General features: G+C 42.4%; 1 protein-coding gene and 1 pseudogene across 3 annotated transcripts; both read right to left on the bottom strand.

Moving 5' to 3' along the window:
* Nucleotides 1-298: 298 nt before the first annotated feature.
* Nucleotides 299-4,774, bottom strand: LOC125518698. Of its 3 annotated transcripts, none has more exons than XR_007288070.1 (4): nucleotides 4,241-4,774; nucleotides 2,258-2,401; nucleotides 1,598-1,810; nucleotides 299-874 (listed from the first exon to the last, which is right to left on the bottom strand). XR_007288070.1 is itself a non-coding variant. In XM_048683525.1 (4 exons), the coding sequence occupies exons 1-4, from the start codon at nucleotides 4,307-4,309 to the stop codon at nucleotides 845-847; spliced, it is 333 nt and encodes a 110-aa protein (XP_048539482.1). In that variant the 5' UTR covers nucleotides 4,310-4,773; the 3' UTR covers nucleotides 299-844. The 3 variants fall into 3 exon arrangements, 1 of the variants encoding a protein (XP_048539482.1); XM_048683525.1 differs by having other exon boundaries at nucleotides 1,598-1,687; nucleotides 4,241-4,773; XR_007288069.1 differs by having other exon boundaries at nucleotides 299-1,810; nucleotides 4,241-4,773.
* Nucleotides 4,775-5,467: 693 nt separating this feature from the next.
* Nucleotides 5,468-9,662, bottom strand: LOC125523272 (annotated as a pseudogene).
* Between the last annotated feature and the right edge of the window lie 11,422 nt (nucleotides 9,663-21,084).

Below are 21,084 nucleotides of genomic sequence, written 5' to 3'. Positions count from 1 at the left end.
AAAATATCCATGTGCCATCCTCTCCTGTTAGAATGATGTCCCCGATTTGCATAGCCTGTATATCCTATTTAAATGGCCTTACTAGAGCTTCACAACCTTCATTGTTGTTTGTAATGCGTGCAAGGCTGTCCCACATAACAATAGCTTACATGTGTGACACTGCTGAAGTAGCAAAGTAGGCACACGACCAAAATCTCTTTTCCTTCAGAGAGATGAGATTGATGAAAACACAAATTGATGAGATTAGCAAATGCCATGTGTATATAGATGCCGATGTGGGAGAAGGAGACACCGAGAATTCAAGTTAATGGTCCATGAAATATTATATCAACTAGCGTCCTCAGGGTTGCACTAGTAGTACATGAAGCGCCGCTTCGTGGGGGGTTCAGCTCCTCTGTACACGTGCTGTAGCGTCTAGCATCTGCCGTCTATTTTAATCGGATGGCTCTTCTTTCTCCCCCCTTAATTCTATGAATAATTAGAACAAAAATCCCTATTAGTCCGGAGGAAAATCTCCCACGGTTGTACAATTGCCGCCAAACACATAAACGCTGGCGCCAAACAGAGCGAGCTGATAGTTTCTTGGTGCCAAAATCCTCCCACTCGTCCTCTTCCTCCTGATGGTCCTCCTCGGAGAAAAAATGAGACCAAGGTATGCTGATCTGAACGTGTTGTAGAGATCTCGCTTCTGCTGAACTAACGTTGTGGCCAATCAGAACGTGTTGACAATTTCCTCGGCGCCTCCTCCTGCTCGTCTCCCTTGTTCCTCCCACTCGTCCTCTCTAGCGAGAACAAGACCAAGGTACGTTGGTGTGTGCCTGTTGTAGATGATTTCCCTTCTATCTTACTTTTGTCCTGATCGTCCTCCTTGTAGCTAGGACAAGAACAAGATATATTGAGTTGTAGATGATATACAGGTGCCTGTGATGTACTCCCTCCGTTCCAAATTACTTGTCGCGGGAGTAATTTGGAACGGAGGGAGTACATGGTAGCAACAAAAATAAAGACGTCAATCTCAAAGTATATGACATATGTTTCAATTGTATTCATGTTGGCAGCAACAAAGATCTCATGGACTGAGTTTGCTATCATAGATTATAAAAGAAAAAACACAAAGTGTAATGGAGAATATGATTAACTCCACCAACGAAGGTTCTAACAGGTACCAATAATTTTATTCAATTCTTATTAGGCCATGTCATCTTATGATTGTAGTGTAAGCAGAGAAACAAATAAGTTATGCTTAATTTGTGCAGGACAAATGTGGTTCCTAGTTGGATGCCTCAGATTGGTATGAAGTTTAATTCCACAAAAGAGGCTTGGAACTTTTGGACATGTTATGGAGGTCATACTGGTTTTGATGTAAGGGTAAATTATGAAAACAAGAGCAAACTTGACGGAGTAATCACTTCTGCAAGATATGTTTGTTCTAATGAAGGCTACAGAAGAAAGGACAAAAGGGATAATAATACAAAGCGTCCTCGTGCAGAAACAAGGACCGGCTGCAATGTTCGAATGGGAATCACTATAGTCCGAGAAGCAGAAAATTATGAGGTGCACGAGTTAGTTGTTGAACACAACCATGTCTTGCAATTACCTGGGACAAGCCACTTGATGCCGTCACAACGGAAGATTTCGGCATTGCAAGCATTTGAAATTGAAACAGCAGATGATTCAGGAATTGTACCTAAAAGAGCCCATGAGTTAGCAAGTCGACAAGTTGGTGGTCCACTGAACCTTGGCTACACATGTCGTGATCGCAAGAACCACTTGCGAACCAGGCGTCAAAGGGACTTGATGTATGGTGAAGCTGGAAGTATGCTTAAGTACTTCAGAGATAAAAAGAATGAGAATCCTGCATTTGAATATGATATGCAACTAGATTGCGATGAACAAATAGCGAATATCTTTTGGGCTGATGCAAAGATGATCATTGACTATGCTCATTTCGGTGATGTTGTTACTTTCGATACAACATTTGGGACAAACAAAGAGTACAGACCCTTCGGTGTGTTTGTTGGATTCAACCATTTTAGAGAAATGGTCATTTTTGGTGCTGCACTTTTATATGATGAGACATTTGAGTCATTCAAATGGTTGTTCAACACGTTCCTATCATTGCATAACAAGAAGCAACCTAGAACAATCTTTACTGATCAAGATGTAGCAATGGGTAATGCAGTTCAGGCGGTATTTACTGAAGCATGGCATGGATTATGCACTTTTCACATAATGCAAAATGTCATCAGGCACTTACCTCATAAGAAAAAAGACGAGGAGGGACCAAATGTACTTGCTGATTTAGTGCTTGCATGTACAAGTATGAGGAAGAGGAAGCCTTTGTAGAAGCTTTCAATGCCATCAGAAGCAATGTGGATACACAAACTTGGTTGGACATCATCTACAAAGTAAAAGAGAAATGGGCAAGATGTTACATGAGGAATGCTTACACTATAGGCATGAGAAGCACACAATTAAGTGAGAGCTTGAACAGTGACTTGAAAGACCATCTAAAGTCTGATCTTGACATCCTTCGGTTTTTCAAGCACGTAGAGAGGGCTGTGCAAGAGAAAAGAGATAACGAGGTAAATGAGGAATATGAGTCTAGGAAAAAATTACCTAGAGTCAGAATGAGGACTCCTATGGTAATACAAGCGAGCAAGGTTTACACACCACGCATATTTGAAGATTTTCAGAATGAATATGAAAGATCCATCTCAGCATACATCAAGCCATCGATGGAACACAATGCATATATTGTTGCAATTGCAAGTCTTGACCCAGAATTCACATATGAAGAAGAGTGCAAAGTTGTAGTTGATTATGAAGAGCAAAAAGTTTTCTGCGATTGTGGGCAATTTGAAAGAGTTGGTATATTGTGTAGTCATGCTTTGAAAGCACTTGATGTCATGAATATTAAGTACCTTCCAGGACACTATATTTTGAAGCGATGGACTCGAGAAGCGCGAAGCGGCACTATACAAAACAGCCATGGAAACATTGTTTTGGAAGATCCTAGATCAGAAGATAGACAACAGTTGAAGTTTTTCATGCACGAGTTCCTTGGCATAGCTTCACAGGCAGTTACATCAGAAGAGTGTATCAAACTAGTAGATGATGCTTTGAAGAATCTTAGGAAGCAAGTTGAAGAGAAAGCTCGTACTACTACGTGCAGAACTGAAGATATATCTAAAGAACCAGACGATTGTTTAAAGGATGCTTGCCTAAAGAAAAAGGAAATTCCAAAGAAAAATTCAAGAAGAAAGAAATCATGGCTTGACAATCAGCACCCAAATAAAAAGAAGAAGGAGACAACTAAAGCGGTACCCAAAAATCAAAATCATTCTGTAAATCTCTTGCACATGTCTAACCGGACTACTTATTAAATAGAGTAATATAGTAACAACTCAACTAACATTGGTTTTGTTTTGTTTTTATTTTTGCATAGGGAGGAAAGAATGACATTTCAGTAGCACAATACCAAGCACCTATAGAGCAAATGGCTGGAACAAATGCAAATGGTTTGCAAGAATATGGGTACTATGCTCATTTACTGACGGTATTTCCACCTACCATGTCTAAAATTCATAAAATTCATTGTTAAGCAATATGATACTTCATATAATCAGTTATATATCCCTTAATTTGCAGAGTGAAGCCGATGATCTTTGGAACTTACAAAACTATCATGGGATAGGTTGATGAATATGTGTTATTTTGTCTTGCTAGATCGACAAATTATGCAGAAGGAATATCTGAATCAGCACACATGGGAGCCAATCTGTTGAGTGTTCATTATTTCACTGCAATCGGTTTAGTCTCAGTTCATTCCTAGTTTCCGAAGACAGAACAATCAGTTTAATTTCGGTTTACTACAACAATGATCTGTTGATTACTTATCACTTTTAAATATTCTAGTGAGATGGTTACAACTATGTACCATAATAGGTTTTTATCTCTCCATGTACGGTGTACAATCATATACAACATGGACTGCTAGTGGCACTATTTGATCATCAGCACAAGCACTAATTCTTCAGGTAGTGATCTGAATAATTGGACAGAGACGCAAGTGACCACTGTCACAACATAACTGTAATTAAACTCAGCACACATGCATGTACTCTCTACTGGCTATTGACTAACCATATTGCCATGAAAGATTAATAGATAGTCAAACAAGCACATGTTCTCGAACTAATGATGAAAAAAATGAATAAATTAGTTCTAAGTAATTCACCTTGGGTTTTGCTAGTGGGGCTACGCCGGGCAGGAGGGCGCCGAGGTCGACCGTGCTGCTCCGGGACATCACCGTCGTCCTATTCCTCGTCGAGCTCGTCGGGGGAGACTCCAGCTTGCCGTTGTCGTCAGGCTCGTCGATTTCGTCGTTGCTCTGCTGCTTGTGTAGTTCGTCGTCTCCCTGCTACTAGCAGCCAGAGGCATGTGGCGGTGCAGCAGCGGCGTATTCGGTCGGCTCCCGCAGCAGTGCGCTCTCCGGCCATCCCTTGCAGCTGCCGGTAGAAGCCATGGGGCACGGCCGCACGGGGATGGATAAGAAGCAGCGCGCAGAGAGGCAGGGATATAGAGGGAGGGAATCGCCAGAGCAGTTCGGGGCGAGCGAATTTGGCCGGAGCAGCGGAGTGTACCTGGATTTCGCTCGGCCGGAGCAGTGTTGTGGATTGGGGAAAACAGTGGCCGAGCTTCTCTAGACGAAAGAGATAAGAGAGAGAGAGAGGGGGGAATGGTGTGGCCGTGTGGGTCTCTTCTAGTTTCCTTTACTTTTTTATATGAGCCCAGCGATTCTTTGTTGGAGCCATCCGATTAAAATAAACGGCAGATGCTAGACGCTACAGCACGTGTACAGTAATAGCTTTACTGCAGAGGAGCCGAACCTTGGTGGGCGCATGGTTGCAGTAGTATTCCGCCAAATCGTGCTTACTGAGTGAATGGATCTCTTTGTGAGTTATGTATCCCATCAACGGTGTATGGGTGTATTCTACACCATGAATGCAATCTCCTCCACTCGTTCAACCGCGCCGCAAAACTGCATGGCAGAGTTGCAAATGATGACTACCGATGTGTAAGCGCCTTCACATTTTGTTCATGGACGACGTGCATGTCAAAGGGCGCGAAGTTCTTTCGGTCATGAAGCAGAGCATGCAAGCTTTGTCAAAAGGCCGGGCCCTTGTTCACGCCTATAAAGTTCAAAGTTTACAGATACAGCCAACCACGCATCACTACTGTTCAAAAAAGCGCTATCATGTTTGAGATGCCCAAACATCCTGGATATAAAATTGGAACTGAATACCATCAATGAAACCAATGCACATCAGCTAAAAAGGCGTACAGATTCTACCGTTCTATTATGCTTGTGTTGATAAATGATACTTCCACGTTCAAATATACAACTATAACAAATACTCTCTCCGTCGAAAAATACTTGTCTTACAAATGGTTGTATCTAGATTTATTTTAGTTATAGATAAGTCCCTTTTATCAATTTCTAGGACAAGTATTTCCGGACAGATGGAGTATTCATTTTCGACGACATGTTCGAATAGATGATACACTACCTCAGACCTCACATATATCATATTAAACTAATACATTATGTTCCCCTAAAAAAACCTAATACATTATGTTCCATCATACAAAAAAGAAACATATCAGAAGATTCTACCCTTCCATTCTTTCAACTTCCTAGCCACATTGGAGATAGGGTTCATTTCTGCAAACTTTGAATCCATATTGGGATAAAAATAGATGAAATCTTGTGCCATTGTGGCCATTACATCAGAATGAGAATGACAGGAACTGGTAAGAAGTTCATTCTGAGTGCCATGTTTACCATGAGCCATAAGTTTGAAATCCTCGTAGCGCCCATAGTATATTTCATCATATGGATGCACAATCTTCGCCCCATTAAACTCACAAGAGAAACATCGAGCTTGCATCAAAATAAACAAAAACAATTAGATTATTAAGTACTTTTATGATCTCTCTTACAACCATGTTAGAACATCACTGTACATTATCAGTGTTTTTATAATCTGGAAGTTAATTACTATCATCATATCATATACTCCTTCCCTTACGAAATACAGTATATGACATTAAACTGAACTGCTTAAACGTCTTATATTTCGTAACGGAGGGAGTACGTCTTAAGAAACATTCTTATCATATAACTACAAAAAGCAGTATACATCTCTGATGTCCAGATCATGACAATAATATTTGTAGAGAGAAACAGAAAAGAAAATGTAGTTCTATTTGGCCAGGTTTTCTAAAGCTCTATTATCTCTTTATTAATAATGCAGCATCCATGTTAAACCATGTCATCTTTGAAATAATAAACAGTCATCAGATTGAGTTAATTATAAATACAAAGCCTTGGGTTATATAAGAGACATCTTCTGTAAACATATGGAAGTTAAACGAACAAGAATATGTCAACGCCGATGATACATAGGCAACTGCCTTTTCTTCAAACCGTCATCAGTGTTCTCTCACATACCAATTTCTTTCCCTGGGAACTAAGAACCGGAGAACAAAATAGTGTTCAAGGTCTGAACTACGAGATGGTCAGCGCTGACGCTGGTGCACATGCATGGCAAGTGCGTCCATCTGCTGGCAACTCACATGGGAGATGCTCATCTGCTAAGTTTTACACTCTCATCATGCACAAGGGGCGCTTAACTAATCATGGCTGCATCCGTCCATCGCTGCAAGTGAGAGTCCACTGACGACATGGTTGCACTGCCAGGTATTTCTATTATTTTCTCTCATAACGTGGCTCCATATAAATGCATTAACAAGAATGTTTAGAAAAATTGAGTCTGAAGATGAATGTGGATGCTAGCTTCCAGGTGAACTCGAATGAGGGAGCTACGGGTCTAGTCCTACGTGACCATTCTGGATCCTTGATCAGAGGCCAAGCTTTATGGTATGGGCAAGCTGAAAATGCTTTGATTATGGAAGCTTTTGCTGTTAGGGATGGAACTAAACTGGCTTGCGATCTAGGCCTCGGCAACATCACAATAGAAACTGATGCGAGAGAGGTAGTCAACCTCTGGAGGAGTCGAGAGCAGGGAAGATCAGAAATTGCACCGATTCTCCAAGAGATTGAAGAGCTCAGTAGCAACTTGGAATTTTTCCAACTGAACTTCATTGGGCGTGGAGCTAATGAAGGGGCACATCTTTGTGCTAAGCAGGCTTCTTCGATTAGAAGGAGATGTTTATGGATCAATTTTGTTCCTAGGTTTCTAGTTGAATGCCTGAAGAATGATTGTAATGCTACTGTTTAATGATAGCTCTTGTTTCGCAAAAAAAAAAGAAAAATTGCCCACGTATATTGGCTAATCGACTGTGATAAGTTTTCCGTTTGAGTTTTCAGAAAAACAAAATTTAATTCATTGCACAAGCCACCAAATACCAGTGTGTACATGATAAGAGAGAGCTGAGAGCATACCATTATCTATAGAAGAATCCGATACAGGGGTGCACCAGGATGGTCTCTCCTGCCTCTCTTTGATACTATTGCTACATTGAGCAAAGAACAGTTCTGGAGATGCGACAGCAGAATTTGGCGCTGTTGCCAAAAAGTTGATATGGAAGTATTCAAATTGGAATTTCTTCTTAACGAGAGCAACACTTGGTCCGTCTGGCACCCTAGGATTCACACCGCAAATGATATGAAGTTTATAGTGCACCTATATGTAAGACAGCAGAAGAGGGCATCCGATAAGGCGATAAGTGAAAAAAGGACTTGAGCAGATGGAAGTAAACTGGTGCACATTATTAGAATTAGAATTCAAAAGCAAGAAAACAAAAAACAGAAACCAATGCACCAACCCCTTTTTGCTGAGAGTAGTCGCTCAATACCGCCTTGACCTTTCTGACAAAGAAGTTTTGGTCGCGCCTAAACTTTTTCCGGAACTCTGAAATGAAATTTTTCTGGTTCTTGCTCAAGACCTGTGAGCTTGAGGTCACCTGGTTCGGTTGCTGAGCCTGCTCCTCGGACTGGGTAGGTGGAGATTTATGTGGCAGAGCCATGGTGAGGCATTCAACTCCATCGTTGGTAAGTGTGCCCTGCAATAGTGCTAACAACTTGGCAGACTCCATGTTCAATGAAGACGTAGCAAATTTGACCAGCTCATCAGGGTCATCGTGCCATGAAACAACCGCCGCTTGCATATAGGCGTCCTGGAAATTGCCAGGCACATGATGACCATGCTTCTTTACCTCACGGATGGCCTTGTGTACATCCGCACCGCTCCTGAACAAATACCAGATGGCGTCGTGCTCTATGAGTTCAGGGGCACAGGTGCGAAGGAACGTAACAAGGCCATAAAGGGAGCAGCACTCGATGCGTGCAAGCATGCGTGTGCATATCATGTCCACCTTAAATTGCAGCTCAAACTTCTGGGGCGTGGGGAACATAGAGCCGTACCAGATGGTGTTGAGGATGATGTTGGAGACAGGATCCCTGGGGCCATAGCAGTATCCACCCCTCAGGAGGCTGCAGTGGTGATGCCTGCGCAGGCCGTCCCGAGGCAGCTTGGCAAGTGCCTCTAGGTAGTGCCCATGGATCTTGCCAAGGAGCAAAAGCTTCAGAGCCAGCGTGTATCTGAATGTCAACTGAGGACCGAGCCTCTTCTTATGTGCCCTACTCCCCTCTGTGGATTCTGATGTCTGTCGGCTTCTCTTTCTCTTTTTATTGTTGTCCTTCTCATTAACACGAAGATAATCCAGTGATATGTTGATGAGATCCATGCCCGTAGGGCCTTGCCTGAGCAGCTCGGCGATCCTCTCGAGGGTTGCAGGCGAGAGAGGGTCTTGTCCAGTCAAAAGCATGGAGACGTCGCGAGAGGCCATAGTCTCAGCGACGCTTTCACCAGGACATCTGGTTCAGGATGCCTTGCAGACACAGCAGCACATTCCAGAGCGACCTTGTTGGTAGAGGAGGTAATACTGAACACACTGTGCCCCTTGTTACGATCTCGCTCGATGAGGCGCACAGCGGTGAGAAGGTCGGCCCTGGCCAGGAGCAGGTAGTTTATGGCTTCCCTGCTGATGAGGTAGCGGTAGTGGGAGGTGAGGAAGCTGACAAGACCGTCCAGCGACCGCCGCGCGAGGGTCATACCATGGGCATTTTGCCGGGAAAGCGGCACTCTGAAGACAGACTTGTCGTTCATGTCGGTGATGATCTTGGAGAGGATCCACTCCGACGACGGCGCCTCCACCCCCTCGTCGGATTGAAGCGTCGGCGGAGGGGTGTAGGCGATGGTGTTGGCGATGATGTTGGAGACTGGGTCGAGGAAGCCGATGGGCATGCCGGCCTTGAGGAGGCGCGGGGCCAGCGAGGGAATCGCCGCCATCGGGAGCAGATCGAGCGCCTCCCTGTAGAAACCATGGATGTAACCAAGCAGATCGCTTATATCCTGCTTCTCATCGGTTAAGACGGAAAGACAACGGTCGCCGATGAGGCGGTCACGCTTGCCATGCATGTCGACTTGCTTTCCTCGCCGGCGGAAGTGCCTTGTTCGTGCGGTTTCTTGTGGGCGTGGGTGGGGATTGGGGAAGGAGGACGGCGGCCGGTAATGTTGGGGGGAAGACGACCTAGCAGTCGCCTAAATTTTTACGGGATTTGTTTCGCCGCAGCTCGCAAGGTACCGCAGGACATGTTTTAGGTTTTCCTTATAATACTTTTACGGTACTGATCTGCAAATGCTAAGCATGGGCCGGCCAAATAGGATTTGCCGGCGACATCAGCTCGGAGCAGCGTTCCATGCCGTGCTGCGACCGGGGAGGGCACTCCGTTCCATTCGCGCTATAATTCAGTTTGAGCTGCAAAAACGCGGTCATGGCGGCTCCATGGATCTGGACCATGGCTGGACTCCGATTCAGTAAATAAGCAGTGTTCTGATTCCATCATATCAAACTGGATTAATTAGGGGTTTCTTGTTTTTTTTTTTCTCCAGATCCGGCTCGATCTGGTACATCCAACTCCAGTTCTTTCCGGATCGAATTGGCACGGGGTGGGAAGGATCTATAACTAGTCAGAGTTGCAACCCTTTTCGTTCTAGTCCACCTGCTCTAAGTTTGTTCATCCACCCATCCACCATGGAAGCTCCAGATCGAGATTGGTCCGAGCTACCAATCGGCATATTGTGCGACGTGCTCAAGTTACTCGAGTGCCCAGACCTCCTCCGATCCGCCGCCGTCTGCTCAATCTGGTACAAGGCCTACTCCACGCAACGCTGCATCAATGCTTGTCCTGGACACCAAACACCATGTCTACTCTATTGCAATGATGCCGCCGGCGGGCTCAGAGCTCTCGGCATGTACAGCCTCTCCGAGCGGAAGGCCTACACCATGCCGCTCCCTGAACTTCCGATCAAGAACTGGATCGGCTCATCGCACGGATGGCTAGTCACTATGGATGACAAGTCTGAGCTGATGCTGCTCAACCCGATCACCAGCAACACAATTGTACTCCCTCCGGTGACAACCATGGAACATGTTAAACCTGTCCTAAACGGCGACGAAGTTCTTGAAAAGTATGAGGTGTTTTACTATGATGGAGAGCTTCCGAGGGTCGTGGAGAAGAACACCAATATATTTTCTTTGGAGGAGTCTGGTCACATGGTCTATCCAAAGGCGACCTTATCGTGTGATCCATCGGTAGGTGGATGCATCGTCATGCTCATCCATCAGCCGTACGGCCAGCTCTCGTTTGCCAAGCTAGGAGATGATCGCTGGAATTGGCTCATCGTATGTAGCTACTACACAGATTGTGTATACCACGACGGGTGGTTCTATGCAGTTACTGAAGATGGCGCGATCGATGCGTACAATTTACATGAACCGTCTGTCATCCACAAAAAGTTCTTGCCCAAAATAATCCAGAGGGTTTCGAAATGTCACGTTGTTCAGGCACAATGGGGAGATGTCCTCCAAATCATTAGGAGGCAGATTCTTATCCTGATCGTGAACAACCGGGCAGTCGGAAGTGGATCACTGAAATTGAAGTGTACAGTGTTGATTTTGATGTCGACATCACCGGGATAGGGGACTATGCGTCACTAGTAGAAAAAGGCCCATTTGTCCCGGTTCATAAGGCCCATCTGTCCCGGTTTTTATACCACCCGGGACAGATGGGCCTCCACGTGGCCGCTCCGGCGAGCCCAGACAGGAGGGCCTTTGGTCCACCAATCGGGACCAATAAGCTTCTACGCGTCAACATTTCAGCGGCTGGTTTTTTTAAAGGAGGTGGTTTAGGGGTTTTTGGGGTTAATTTAAGTTCGTATAGGTAGCTAATAGAGAGATGTGTCCTCTCTTATCTCCGTGCTACTGCTACTGCTATGCCTAAACATGACTTATATTGAAATGAGGCAACATATGGTGCATGTTGAAAGTAATTCTAATCCTAACTTGATAAAGTTTGGATTGTACTACTTTTGACATGCACCACATGCATGTTGCCTTTACTTCAATCCAATCCATGTTCATTTCATCCACAGATATATAATAACTCTTCATGCTCGCATCATGCATCATCATAATAACAAGTCCTACTAATCATCATCATACAACTTCTACTCGTTATTAATAACAAGTCATGCGATCATCATCCTCATAGTCATCGAACCAACCCTACTTAATTGTTCTTAGCACATGTTCATCAGTATTAGGTAGGACCTAAATACCCTCTTTAAGGTAAAATAACATAAAACAAAATAGACCCTGACTCTCCATTATGGAGAATGGAGATCATCCTGTCTCCAATTCTTGCGCTTCGCTTCCTTTTACTTCTAAGAACCTCCTTACGACTGTCCATACATTTTTTCCATCCTTTGATTTGCATGTCTCCACTTCTTTTAGAAATCTGGCATGGACAGTTGAGATTCGTAGGATGACCTGGCTGTATGTTCAAAACATTAAGGCTACCTTTCTGATACATCAAATGAGGCACACAATTCTCTGGGATTATCTGTTGAAAAACATAGTAATAACTTCATAGTTAGCAATGATGTACTAGTTTTAGAAGTATGCAAAAGATGCACGGATGTCGTAATAGTAAAAAATCTTACCAGGATATCTCCATGGTAGTTACCGTAGTTGAACACATGCACTAGTGGCACGTATTGACCATAATGTTGAGGAGTTTGATTGTAGATATTGTAATTCTCAATGTCAGTACAAAATCCGACCAGATGATTTTTCTCCTTGTAAGTTAATTCGGAGCCATCGGTGTAGTGGGTTTTGTCTACCATCTCCCGCACATTCTTTGAACAATGAAAATAAGCTGTCAATGGAAATAAGCTGTCAACTATTTTGAAATAAACAATATAAATTAGCTAATAACTATGTTTGAGAAACTCACATAGCGGTAGAATTGGAGGCGTATCAACAAGGACCCAAATGTTCATATTGTCTTGCTCGATTTTAGGATCACCAAGATCCATGGTGACAAGCATACCCTCACCAAAACCATACATCTTGCAAAGTGCTTCCCATTTTTTACAACCAAAATGATTTACGCTCTCATAATTGTACAGCTTTACTTCAAAATCCACATCATGATGAGTCCTTAGGTGAATTTTCTTTGTTTTGAAACTTTCATGGTCTTCAAAACCCATCCTCTCTAAAACATAGCGCCTTGCATGGCATGGGATAAGCTACTTGAATTGTAAAAGATGAAAATTACACGTTGAAATAGTTGTAGTCATGCTTAATTATGAAAAACACTTGTCGTCGTTGCGTACCGTTTCAACATCGAAGGTCTCCTCGAGCTTAATGCTGAAGCACCGATCATCGTCCAGGTGAGGCATGTCGCACAGACCTCGATCGTCGTGGCACCAGCTGCACTCCCCCGGGAGACTTTCGTCGTCTGATGACGACATTTTCTACGTTCACAATTCAAAGATTAAACTTGTACAATTAAATATATGTACTACAAAAACTAAATTAGATCATTATTATTCATCACGGGTTGACTATCGGTCTGTCGAGTCTTTTCTTGAAAACTCTCAGCTCACGTGGTGTATCTATTCGACTCTCGGTGATGGTCGCTCATCACTTTGTCCCCGAGTGCATTACACCAAAATGTCTAGCACACGGGAACGAAGGAGAAGCGACCCCCACGACAACAGTCGGGATTCTTCGTCCTCTCATATATATATATATATATATATATATATATATATATATATATGGTGGAACTCTCCCTCACTGATTCCTCTCTGACATTTGCGACTGTCGGTGATGGTCGTTACTCCTTCTTCCCCTAGTGCATAACAAAGGTCTAGCACCCAGAGAAGAAGGAGAAATGACCCCCACGATAACAGTCGGGCTTCTTCGTCCTCTCATATATGGTGGAGACTCGACAGACTTAAAGTCAACCCGAAATATCGTTTAATTATCTTTCTAAAAAAGGATTTGGCTGGTCTCACCTCGAGGTCGGAGGGGGTCGGTGACGGGAACGACGGCGGGGATGATGGAGGGGGGCTCCTAGATTTCTGCGAAAACAAAAACCCTATAAGCTATCAACTAATCATATGCATACGCCTTGCATAGTGCTCTCCAATTTTAGCATTCAAAGTAGGAGTAGTTTTCCAATTTGAGCATTCAATCAGCAAAATCAAATCGCAAAATAAAGTAGTATTCAAATTAGGATGCATTCAATTATAAGCAAAACTACATCATCTCTTGCGTCCGTACATCGTCGAATATTATCACTAATACACCTCGAATACTATCATACATATAACATCGCTAGTACAGCTAGAACCATAGCGCCCGACGGGTATCGGCACGGGCGGTGGACACCCAAAGAGAAGGAACCATCACAGGATCGCTCCAGTGAGATCCCTGAAGAACCTGCTACCTCTTGAGCACTGCGTTGGTTTTCCCCGAAGAGGAAGGGATGATGCAGCAAAGTAGCGTAAGTATTTCCCTCAGTTTTTGAGAACCAAGGTATCAATCCAGTAGGAGGCTACGCACGAGTCCCTCGTACCTGCACAAAACAAATAAATCCTCGCAACCAACGCAAATAGGGGTTGTCAATCCCTATAAGGCCACTTACGAGAGTGAGATCTGATAGATATGATAAGACAATATTTTTGGTATTTTTGTGATAAAGATGCAAAGTAAAATAAAGGCAAAGTAAATAGAAAAGGAAATAACTAACTAGTAGGAGATCAATATGATAAAGATAGACCCGGGGGCCATAGTTTCACTAGTGGCTTCTCTCGAGAGCATAAGTATTCTACGGTGGTTGAACAAATTACTGTTGAGCAATTGACAGAACTGAGCATAGTTATGAGAATATCTAGGTATGATCATGTATATAGGCATCACGTCCGAGACAAGTAGACCGACTCCTGCCTGCATCTAGTACTATTACTCCACTCACCGACCACTATCCAGCATGCATCTAGAGTATTAAGTTAAAAACAGAGTAACGCCTTAAGCAAGATGACATGATGTAGAGTGATAGACTCATGCAACATGAAGAAAACCCCATCTTGTTATCCTCGATGGCAACAATACAATATGTGCCTTGTTGCCCCTACTGTCACTGGGAAAGGACACCGCAAGATTGAACCCAAAGCTAAGCACTTCTCCCATTGCAAGAAAGATCAATCTAGTAGGCCAAACCAAACTGATAATTCGAAGAGACTTGCAAAGCTAACCAATCATACATAAAAGAATTCAGAGAAGATTCAAATATTGTTCATAGATAGACTTGATCATAAACCCACAATTCATCGGTCTCAACAAACACACCGCAAAAAGAAGATTACATCGAATAGTTCTCCACAAGAGAGGGAGAGAACATTGTATTGAGATCAAAAAAGAGAGAAGAAGCCATCAAGCTACTAACTATGGACCCGTAGGTCTGAGGTAAACTACTCACACTTCATCAGAGAGGCTATGGTGTTGATGTAGAAGCCCTCCGTGATCGATGCCCCCTCCGGCGGAGCTCCAGAATAGGCCCCAAGATGGGATCTCGTGGATACAGAAAGTTACGGCGGTGGAATTGGGGTTTTGGCTCCGTATCTGATCGTTTAGGGGTATGTAGGTATATATAGGAGGAAGGAGTACGTCGGTGGAGCAACAGGGGGCCCACAAGGGTGGAGGGCGCGCCTGGGGTAGGCAGGCGCGCCCCCTACCTCGTGGCCTCCTGTTTCCTTTCTTGACGTAGGGTCCAAGTCTCCCGGGTCTTGTTCGTTGAGAAAATCACGTTCCCAAATATTTCATTCCGTTTGGACTCCGTTTGATATTCCTTTTCTTCGAAACCCTAAAACAGGCAAAAAACAGCAATTCTGGGCTGGGCCTTCGGTTAATAGGTCAGTCCCAAAAATAATATAAAAGTGGATAATAAAGCCCAATAATGTCCAAAACAGTAGATAATATAGCATGGAGCAATAAAAAATTATAGATACGTTGGAGGCGTATCAAGCATCCCCAAGCTTAATTCCTGCTCGTCCTCGAGTAGGTAAATGATAAAAACAGAATTTTTGATGCGGAGTGCTACTTGGCATAATTTTAATGTAATTCTTCTTAATTGTGGTATGAGTATTCAGATCCGAAAGATTCAAGACAAAAGTTCATATTGACATAAAAATAATAATACTTCAAGCATACTAACAAAGCAATTATGTCTTCTCAAAATAACATGGCTAAAGAAAGTTATCCCTACAAAATCATATAGTCTGGCTATGCTCTATCTTCACCACACAAAATATTTAAATCATGCACAACCCCGATGACAAGCCAAACAATTGTTTCATACTTTTGACATTCTCAAAACTTTTTCAATCTTCACGCAATACATGAGCGTGAGCCATGGATATAGCACTATAGGTGGAATAGAGTGGTGGTTGTGGAGAAGACAAAAAGGAAGAAGATAGTCTCACATCAACTAGGCATGTCAATGGGCTATGGAGATGCCCATCAATAGATATCAATGTGAGTGAGTAGGGATTGCCATGTAATGGATGCACTAGAGCTATAAGTATATGAAATCTCAAAAAAAAACTAAGTGGGTGTGCATCCAACTTGCTTGCTCATGAAGACCTAGGGCATTTTGAGGACGCCCATCATTGGAATATACAAGACAAGTTCTATAATGAAAGATTCCCACTAGTATATGAAAGTGATAACATGAGAGACTCTCTACTATGAACATCATGGTGCTACTTTGAAGCACAAGTGTGGTAAAAGGATAGTAACATTGTCCCTTCTCTCTTTTTCTCTCATTTTTTCTTTCTTTTCTTTTTTTTATTTGGGCCTTTTCACTTTTTTATGGCCTCTTTTCTTTCTTTTTTTTGTCCGGAGTCTCATCCCGACTTGTGGGGGAATCATAGTCTCCATCATCCTTTCCTCACTGGGACAATGCTCTAATAATGATGATCATCACACTTTTATTTTTCTTACAACTCAACAATTACAACTCGATACTTAGAACAAAATATGACTTTATATGAATGCCTCCGACGATGTACCGGGATATGCAATGAATCAAGAGTGACACGATGGAAGAATTATGAATGGTGGCTTTGCCACAAATACGTTGTCAACTACATGATCATGCTAAGCAATATGAAAATGATGGAGTGTGTCATAATAAACGGAACGGTGGAAAGTTGCATGGCAATATATCTCGGAATGGCTATGGAAATGCCATAATAGGTAGGTATGGTGGCTGTTTTGAGGAAGGTATATGATGGGTGTATGATACCGGCGAAAGGTGCGCGGTATTAGTGAGGCTAGCAAAGGTGGAAGGGTGAGAATGCGTATAATCCATGGACTCAACATTAGTTATAAATAACTCATATACTTATTGCAAAAATCTACAAGTTATCAAAGCAAAATATTACGCACATGCTCCTAGGAGGATAGATTGGTAGGAAAAGACCATCGCTCGTCCCCGACCGCCACTCATAAGGAAGGCAATCAAAAAAATAAATCATGCTCCGACCTCATCACATAACGGTTCACCATACGTGCATGCTATGGGAATCACAAGCTTCAACACAAGTATTTCTCAAATTTACAACTACTCAACTAGCATGACTTTAATATCACCATCTTTATATCTCAAAACAATTATCAAGTATCAAACTTATCATAGTATTCAACACACTTCATAAGAGAATTTTATTATTATTGAATACCTAGCATATTAGGATTTAAAGCAAATTGCCATGCTATTAAGACTCAAAATAATCTAAGTGAAGCATGAGATATCAATAGTTTCTATAAAACAAATCCACCACCGTGCTCTAAAATATATAAGTGAAGTACTAGAGCAAAATTATATAACTCAAAAGATATAAGCGAAGCACATAGAGTATTCTAACAAATTCCAATTCATGTATGGCACTCTGAAAAGGTGTGTACAGCAAGGATGATTGTGGTAAACTTAGAAATAAAGACTCAAATCATACAAGACGCTCCAAGCAAAACACATATCATGTGGCAAATAAAAATATAGCTCCAAGTAAAGTTACCGATAGAAGTAGACGAAAGAGGGGATGCCTTCCGGGGCATCCCCAAGCTTTGGCTTTTAGGTGTCCTTAGATTATATTGGGGGTGCCATGGGCATCCCCAAGCTTAGGCTCTTGCCACTCCTTATTCCATAATCCATCAAATCTTTACCCAAAACTTGAAAACTTCACAACACAAAACTTAAAGTAGAAAATCTCGTGAGCTCCGTTAGCGAAAGAAAATAAAAGACCACTTCAAGGTACTGTAATGAACTCATTATTTATTTATAATGGTATTATACCTAATGTATTCCAACTTCTCTATGGTTTATAAACTATTTTACTAGCCATAGATTCATCAAAATAAGCAAACAACACACGAAAAACAGAATCTGTCAAAAATAGAACAGTCTGTAGTAATCTGTAGCTAGCGTAAGATACGGAACCCCAAAAATTCTAAAATAAATTGATGGACGTGAGGTATTTATCTATTAATCATCTGAAAAAAGAATTAACTAAATATCACTTTCCAAATAAAGATGACAGCAGTTCTCGTGAGCGCTAAAGTTTCTGTTTTTTACAGCAAGTTCAACAAGACTTTCCCCAAGTCTTCCCAACGGTTCTACTTGGCACAAACACTAATTAAACACAAAAAACACAACCAAAACAGAGGCTAGATAAATTATTTATTACTAAACAGGAGCAAAAAGCAAGGAATAAAAATAAAATTGGGTTGCCTCCCAACAAGCGCTATCGTTTAACGCCCCTAGCTAGGCATAACAAGGAAGAATAGATCTAGGTATTGCCATAATAGTAAGATAGATTATTAAATCTCATCTCATATTCTCTACGTTCGGTGGCAAGTTTTCTTGGAGGCAAGCAAAAGTAATCAAAATGGCTAAATTTAATGAGACAAAAGTCCCCAAGATCAACCTTGGGAGGTATAGGTTCCTCCTTTGGTCCTTCATATTGCACAACCAATTCATCATTATAAGCATTCTTTTGACAGAACTTTGTGAGCCTATATTCAAGAGAATATACTAGTTCATTATTTCGAGTAGACAAATCATCATTAAGTTCAGAGATTCTGTCAACTAAAACATTGGTAGGAACCCTTTTTCTAAGATTTTCATTGAAAGCAACATAGTCTAGAGATTGAAAACACATTATTTCTTCTTGATCAAAGAGAATAGCCTCTATGGGAGGACGGCAAGCGTCTACCCTATAATGTGCAAAGATTTCTTTGACCTCTTTTATTATTAATCTAAACTCATGAGCCAAAAAGATAGTAGCGGCACGCTTAACAGAAGAATGCTCAATATTAGAAAATTCCAGAAAAATCCTTTGTATGGAAGGATGCATGTGCATGAATTTTCTTTCAAGTTCAACTACAAGCATGGCAATAGCGTCCGCAAGACTACTAGTTCTATGAAGGATAGTACTTCCCATAGAAGGTAAAGCACCGACACAAGTAAAGAAATCTTGAATAACTCCTTTTCCAATAATATTACCACTACCAACATGGAATCTTTTTGTATGTGAGATAGTGGGTTCTTTAGTAGGAGCATCAGAATTATTATCGACAATAGTTTCCCCAATTTCAGACATAGAGGCAGAAGGTAAAGGACTAGCCATAACGACAAGCAAACAAACTAACACACAAGCAAACAAAAAGCAAGCGGGCAAAAAGAGGCAAATAGAGAAAGAGAGGGAGGATAGAGAGAGAGAGGGCGAATAAAACGGCAAGGGTGAAGTGGGGGGAGAGGAAAACGAGAGGCAAATGGCAAATAATGTAATGCGGGAGATAAGGGTATGTGATGGGTACATGGTATGTTGACTTTTGCGTAGACCTCCCCGACAATGGTGCCAGAAATCCTTCTTGCTACCTCTTGAGCACTGCATTGGTTTTCCCCGAAGAGGAAGGGATGATGCAGCAAAGTAGCGTAAGTATTTCCCTTAGTTTTTGAGAACCAAGGTATCAATCCAGTAGGAGGCTACGCGCGAGTCCCTCGTACCTGCACAAAACAAATAAATCCTCGCAACCAACGCAAATAGGGGTTGTCAATCCCTATAAGGCCACTTACGAGAGTGAGATCTGATAGATATGATAAGATAATATTTTTGGTATTTTTGTGATAAAGATGCAAAGTAAAATAAAGGCAAAGTAAATAGCAAAGGAAATAACTAAGTAGTAGGAGATCAGTATGATAAAGATAGACCCCGGGGCCACAGGTTTCACTAGTGGCTTCTCTCAAGAGCATAAGTATTCTACGGTGGGTGAACAAATAACCGTTGAGCAATTGACAGAATTGAGCATAGTTATGAGAATATCTAGGTATGATCATGTATATAGGCATCACGTCCGAGACAAGTAGACCGACTCCTGCCTGCATCTACTACTATTACTCCACTCATCGACCGCTATCCAGCATGCATCTAGAGTATTAAGTTAAAAACAGAGTAACGCCTTAAGCAAGATGACATGATGTAGAGGGATAGACTCATGCAATATGAATAAAACCCCATCTTGTTATCCTCGATGGCAACAATACAATACGTGCCTTGCTGCCCCTACTGTCACTGGGAAAGGACACCGCAAGATTGAACCCAAAGCTAAGCACTTCTCCCATTGCAAGAAAGATCAATCTAGTAGGCCAAACCAAACTGATAATTCGAAGAGACTTGCAAAGATAACCAATCATACATAAAAGAATTCAGAGAAGATTCAAATATTGTTCATAGATAGACTTGATCATAAACCCACAATTCATCGGTCTCAACAAGCACACCGCAATAAGAAGATTACATCGAATAGTTCCCCACAAGAGAGGGGGAGAACATTGTATTGAGATCCAAAAAGAGAGAAGAAGCCATCAAGCTACTAACTATGGACCCGTAGGTCTGAGGTAAACTACTCACACTTCATCAGAGAGGCTATGGTGTTGATGTAGAAGCCCTCCGTGATCGATGCCCCCTCTGGCGGAGCTCCGGAACAGGCCCCAAGATGGGATCTCGTGGATACAAAAAGTTACGGCGGTGGAATTGGGGTTTTGGCTCCGTATCTGATCGTTTGGGGGTACGTAGGTATATATAGGAGGAAGGAGTACGTCGGTGGAGCAACAGGGGGCCCACGAGGGTGGAGGGCGCGCCTGGGGTAGGCAGGCGCGCCCCCTACCTCATGGCCTCCTGTTTCCTTTCTTGACGTAGGGTCCAAGTCTCCCGGGTCTTGTTCGTTGAGAAAATCACGTTCCCAAATATTTCATTCCGTTTGGACTCCGTTTGATATTCCTTTTCTTTGAAACCCTAAAACAGGCAAAAACATCAATTCTGGGCTGGGCCTTCGGTTAATAGGTTAGTCCCAAAAATAATATAAAAGTGGATAATAAAGCCCAATAATGTCCAAAACAGTAGATAATATAGCATGGAGCAATCAAAAATTATAGATACATTGGAGACGTATCAGAACCTGCCAGGTATTGTCGAACCTGCCCACCAACGCAACCATGTAGCGACGGACGTGCTCGTCCTCCTCGCTGACACGGTGACTGAAGGAAATATGCCCTAGAGGCAATAATAATGTTATTAT

The sequence above is a fragment of the Triticum urartu genome, chromosome 7, assembly GCF_003073215.2.
Source record: "Triticum urartu cultivar G1812 chromosome 7, Tu2.1, whole genome shotgun sequence".
NCBI lineage: Eukaryota > Viridiplantae > Streptophyta > Magnoliopsida > Poales > Poaceae > Triticum > Triticum urartu.
This window is presented reverse-complemented; position numbering and strand designations above follow the sequence as displayed.

Excerpts from the sequence above, each read along its gene's own strand:
- LOC125518698 (XM_048683525.1), bottom strand. The coding sequence starts at position 4,309 with ATGTCCCGGAGCAGCACGGTCGACCTCGGCGCCCTCCTGCCCGGCGTA. Across the intron at positions 1,688-2,257 it reads CTCGTCTTTTTTCTTATGAG|GTACAATTCCTGAATCATCT; the intron begins GTAAGTGCCTGA and ends GGGCTCTTTTAG. Across the intron at positions 875-1,597 it reads CATCAAGTGGCTTGTCCCAG|CTACAAGGAGGACGATCAGG; the intron begins GTAATTGCAAGA and ends TTCTTGTCCTAG.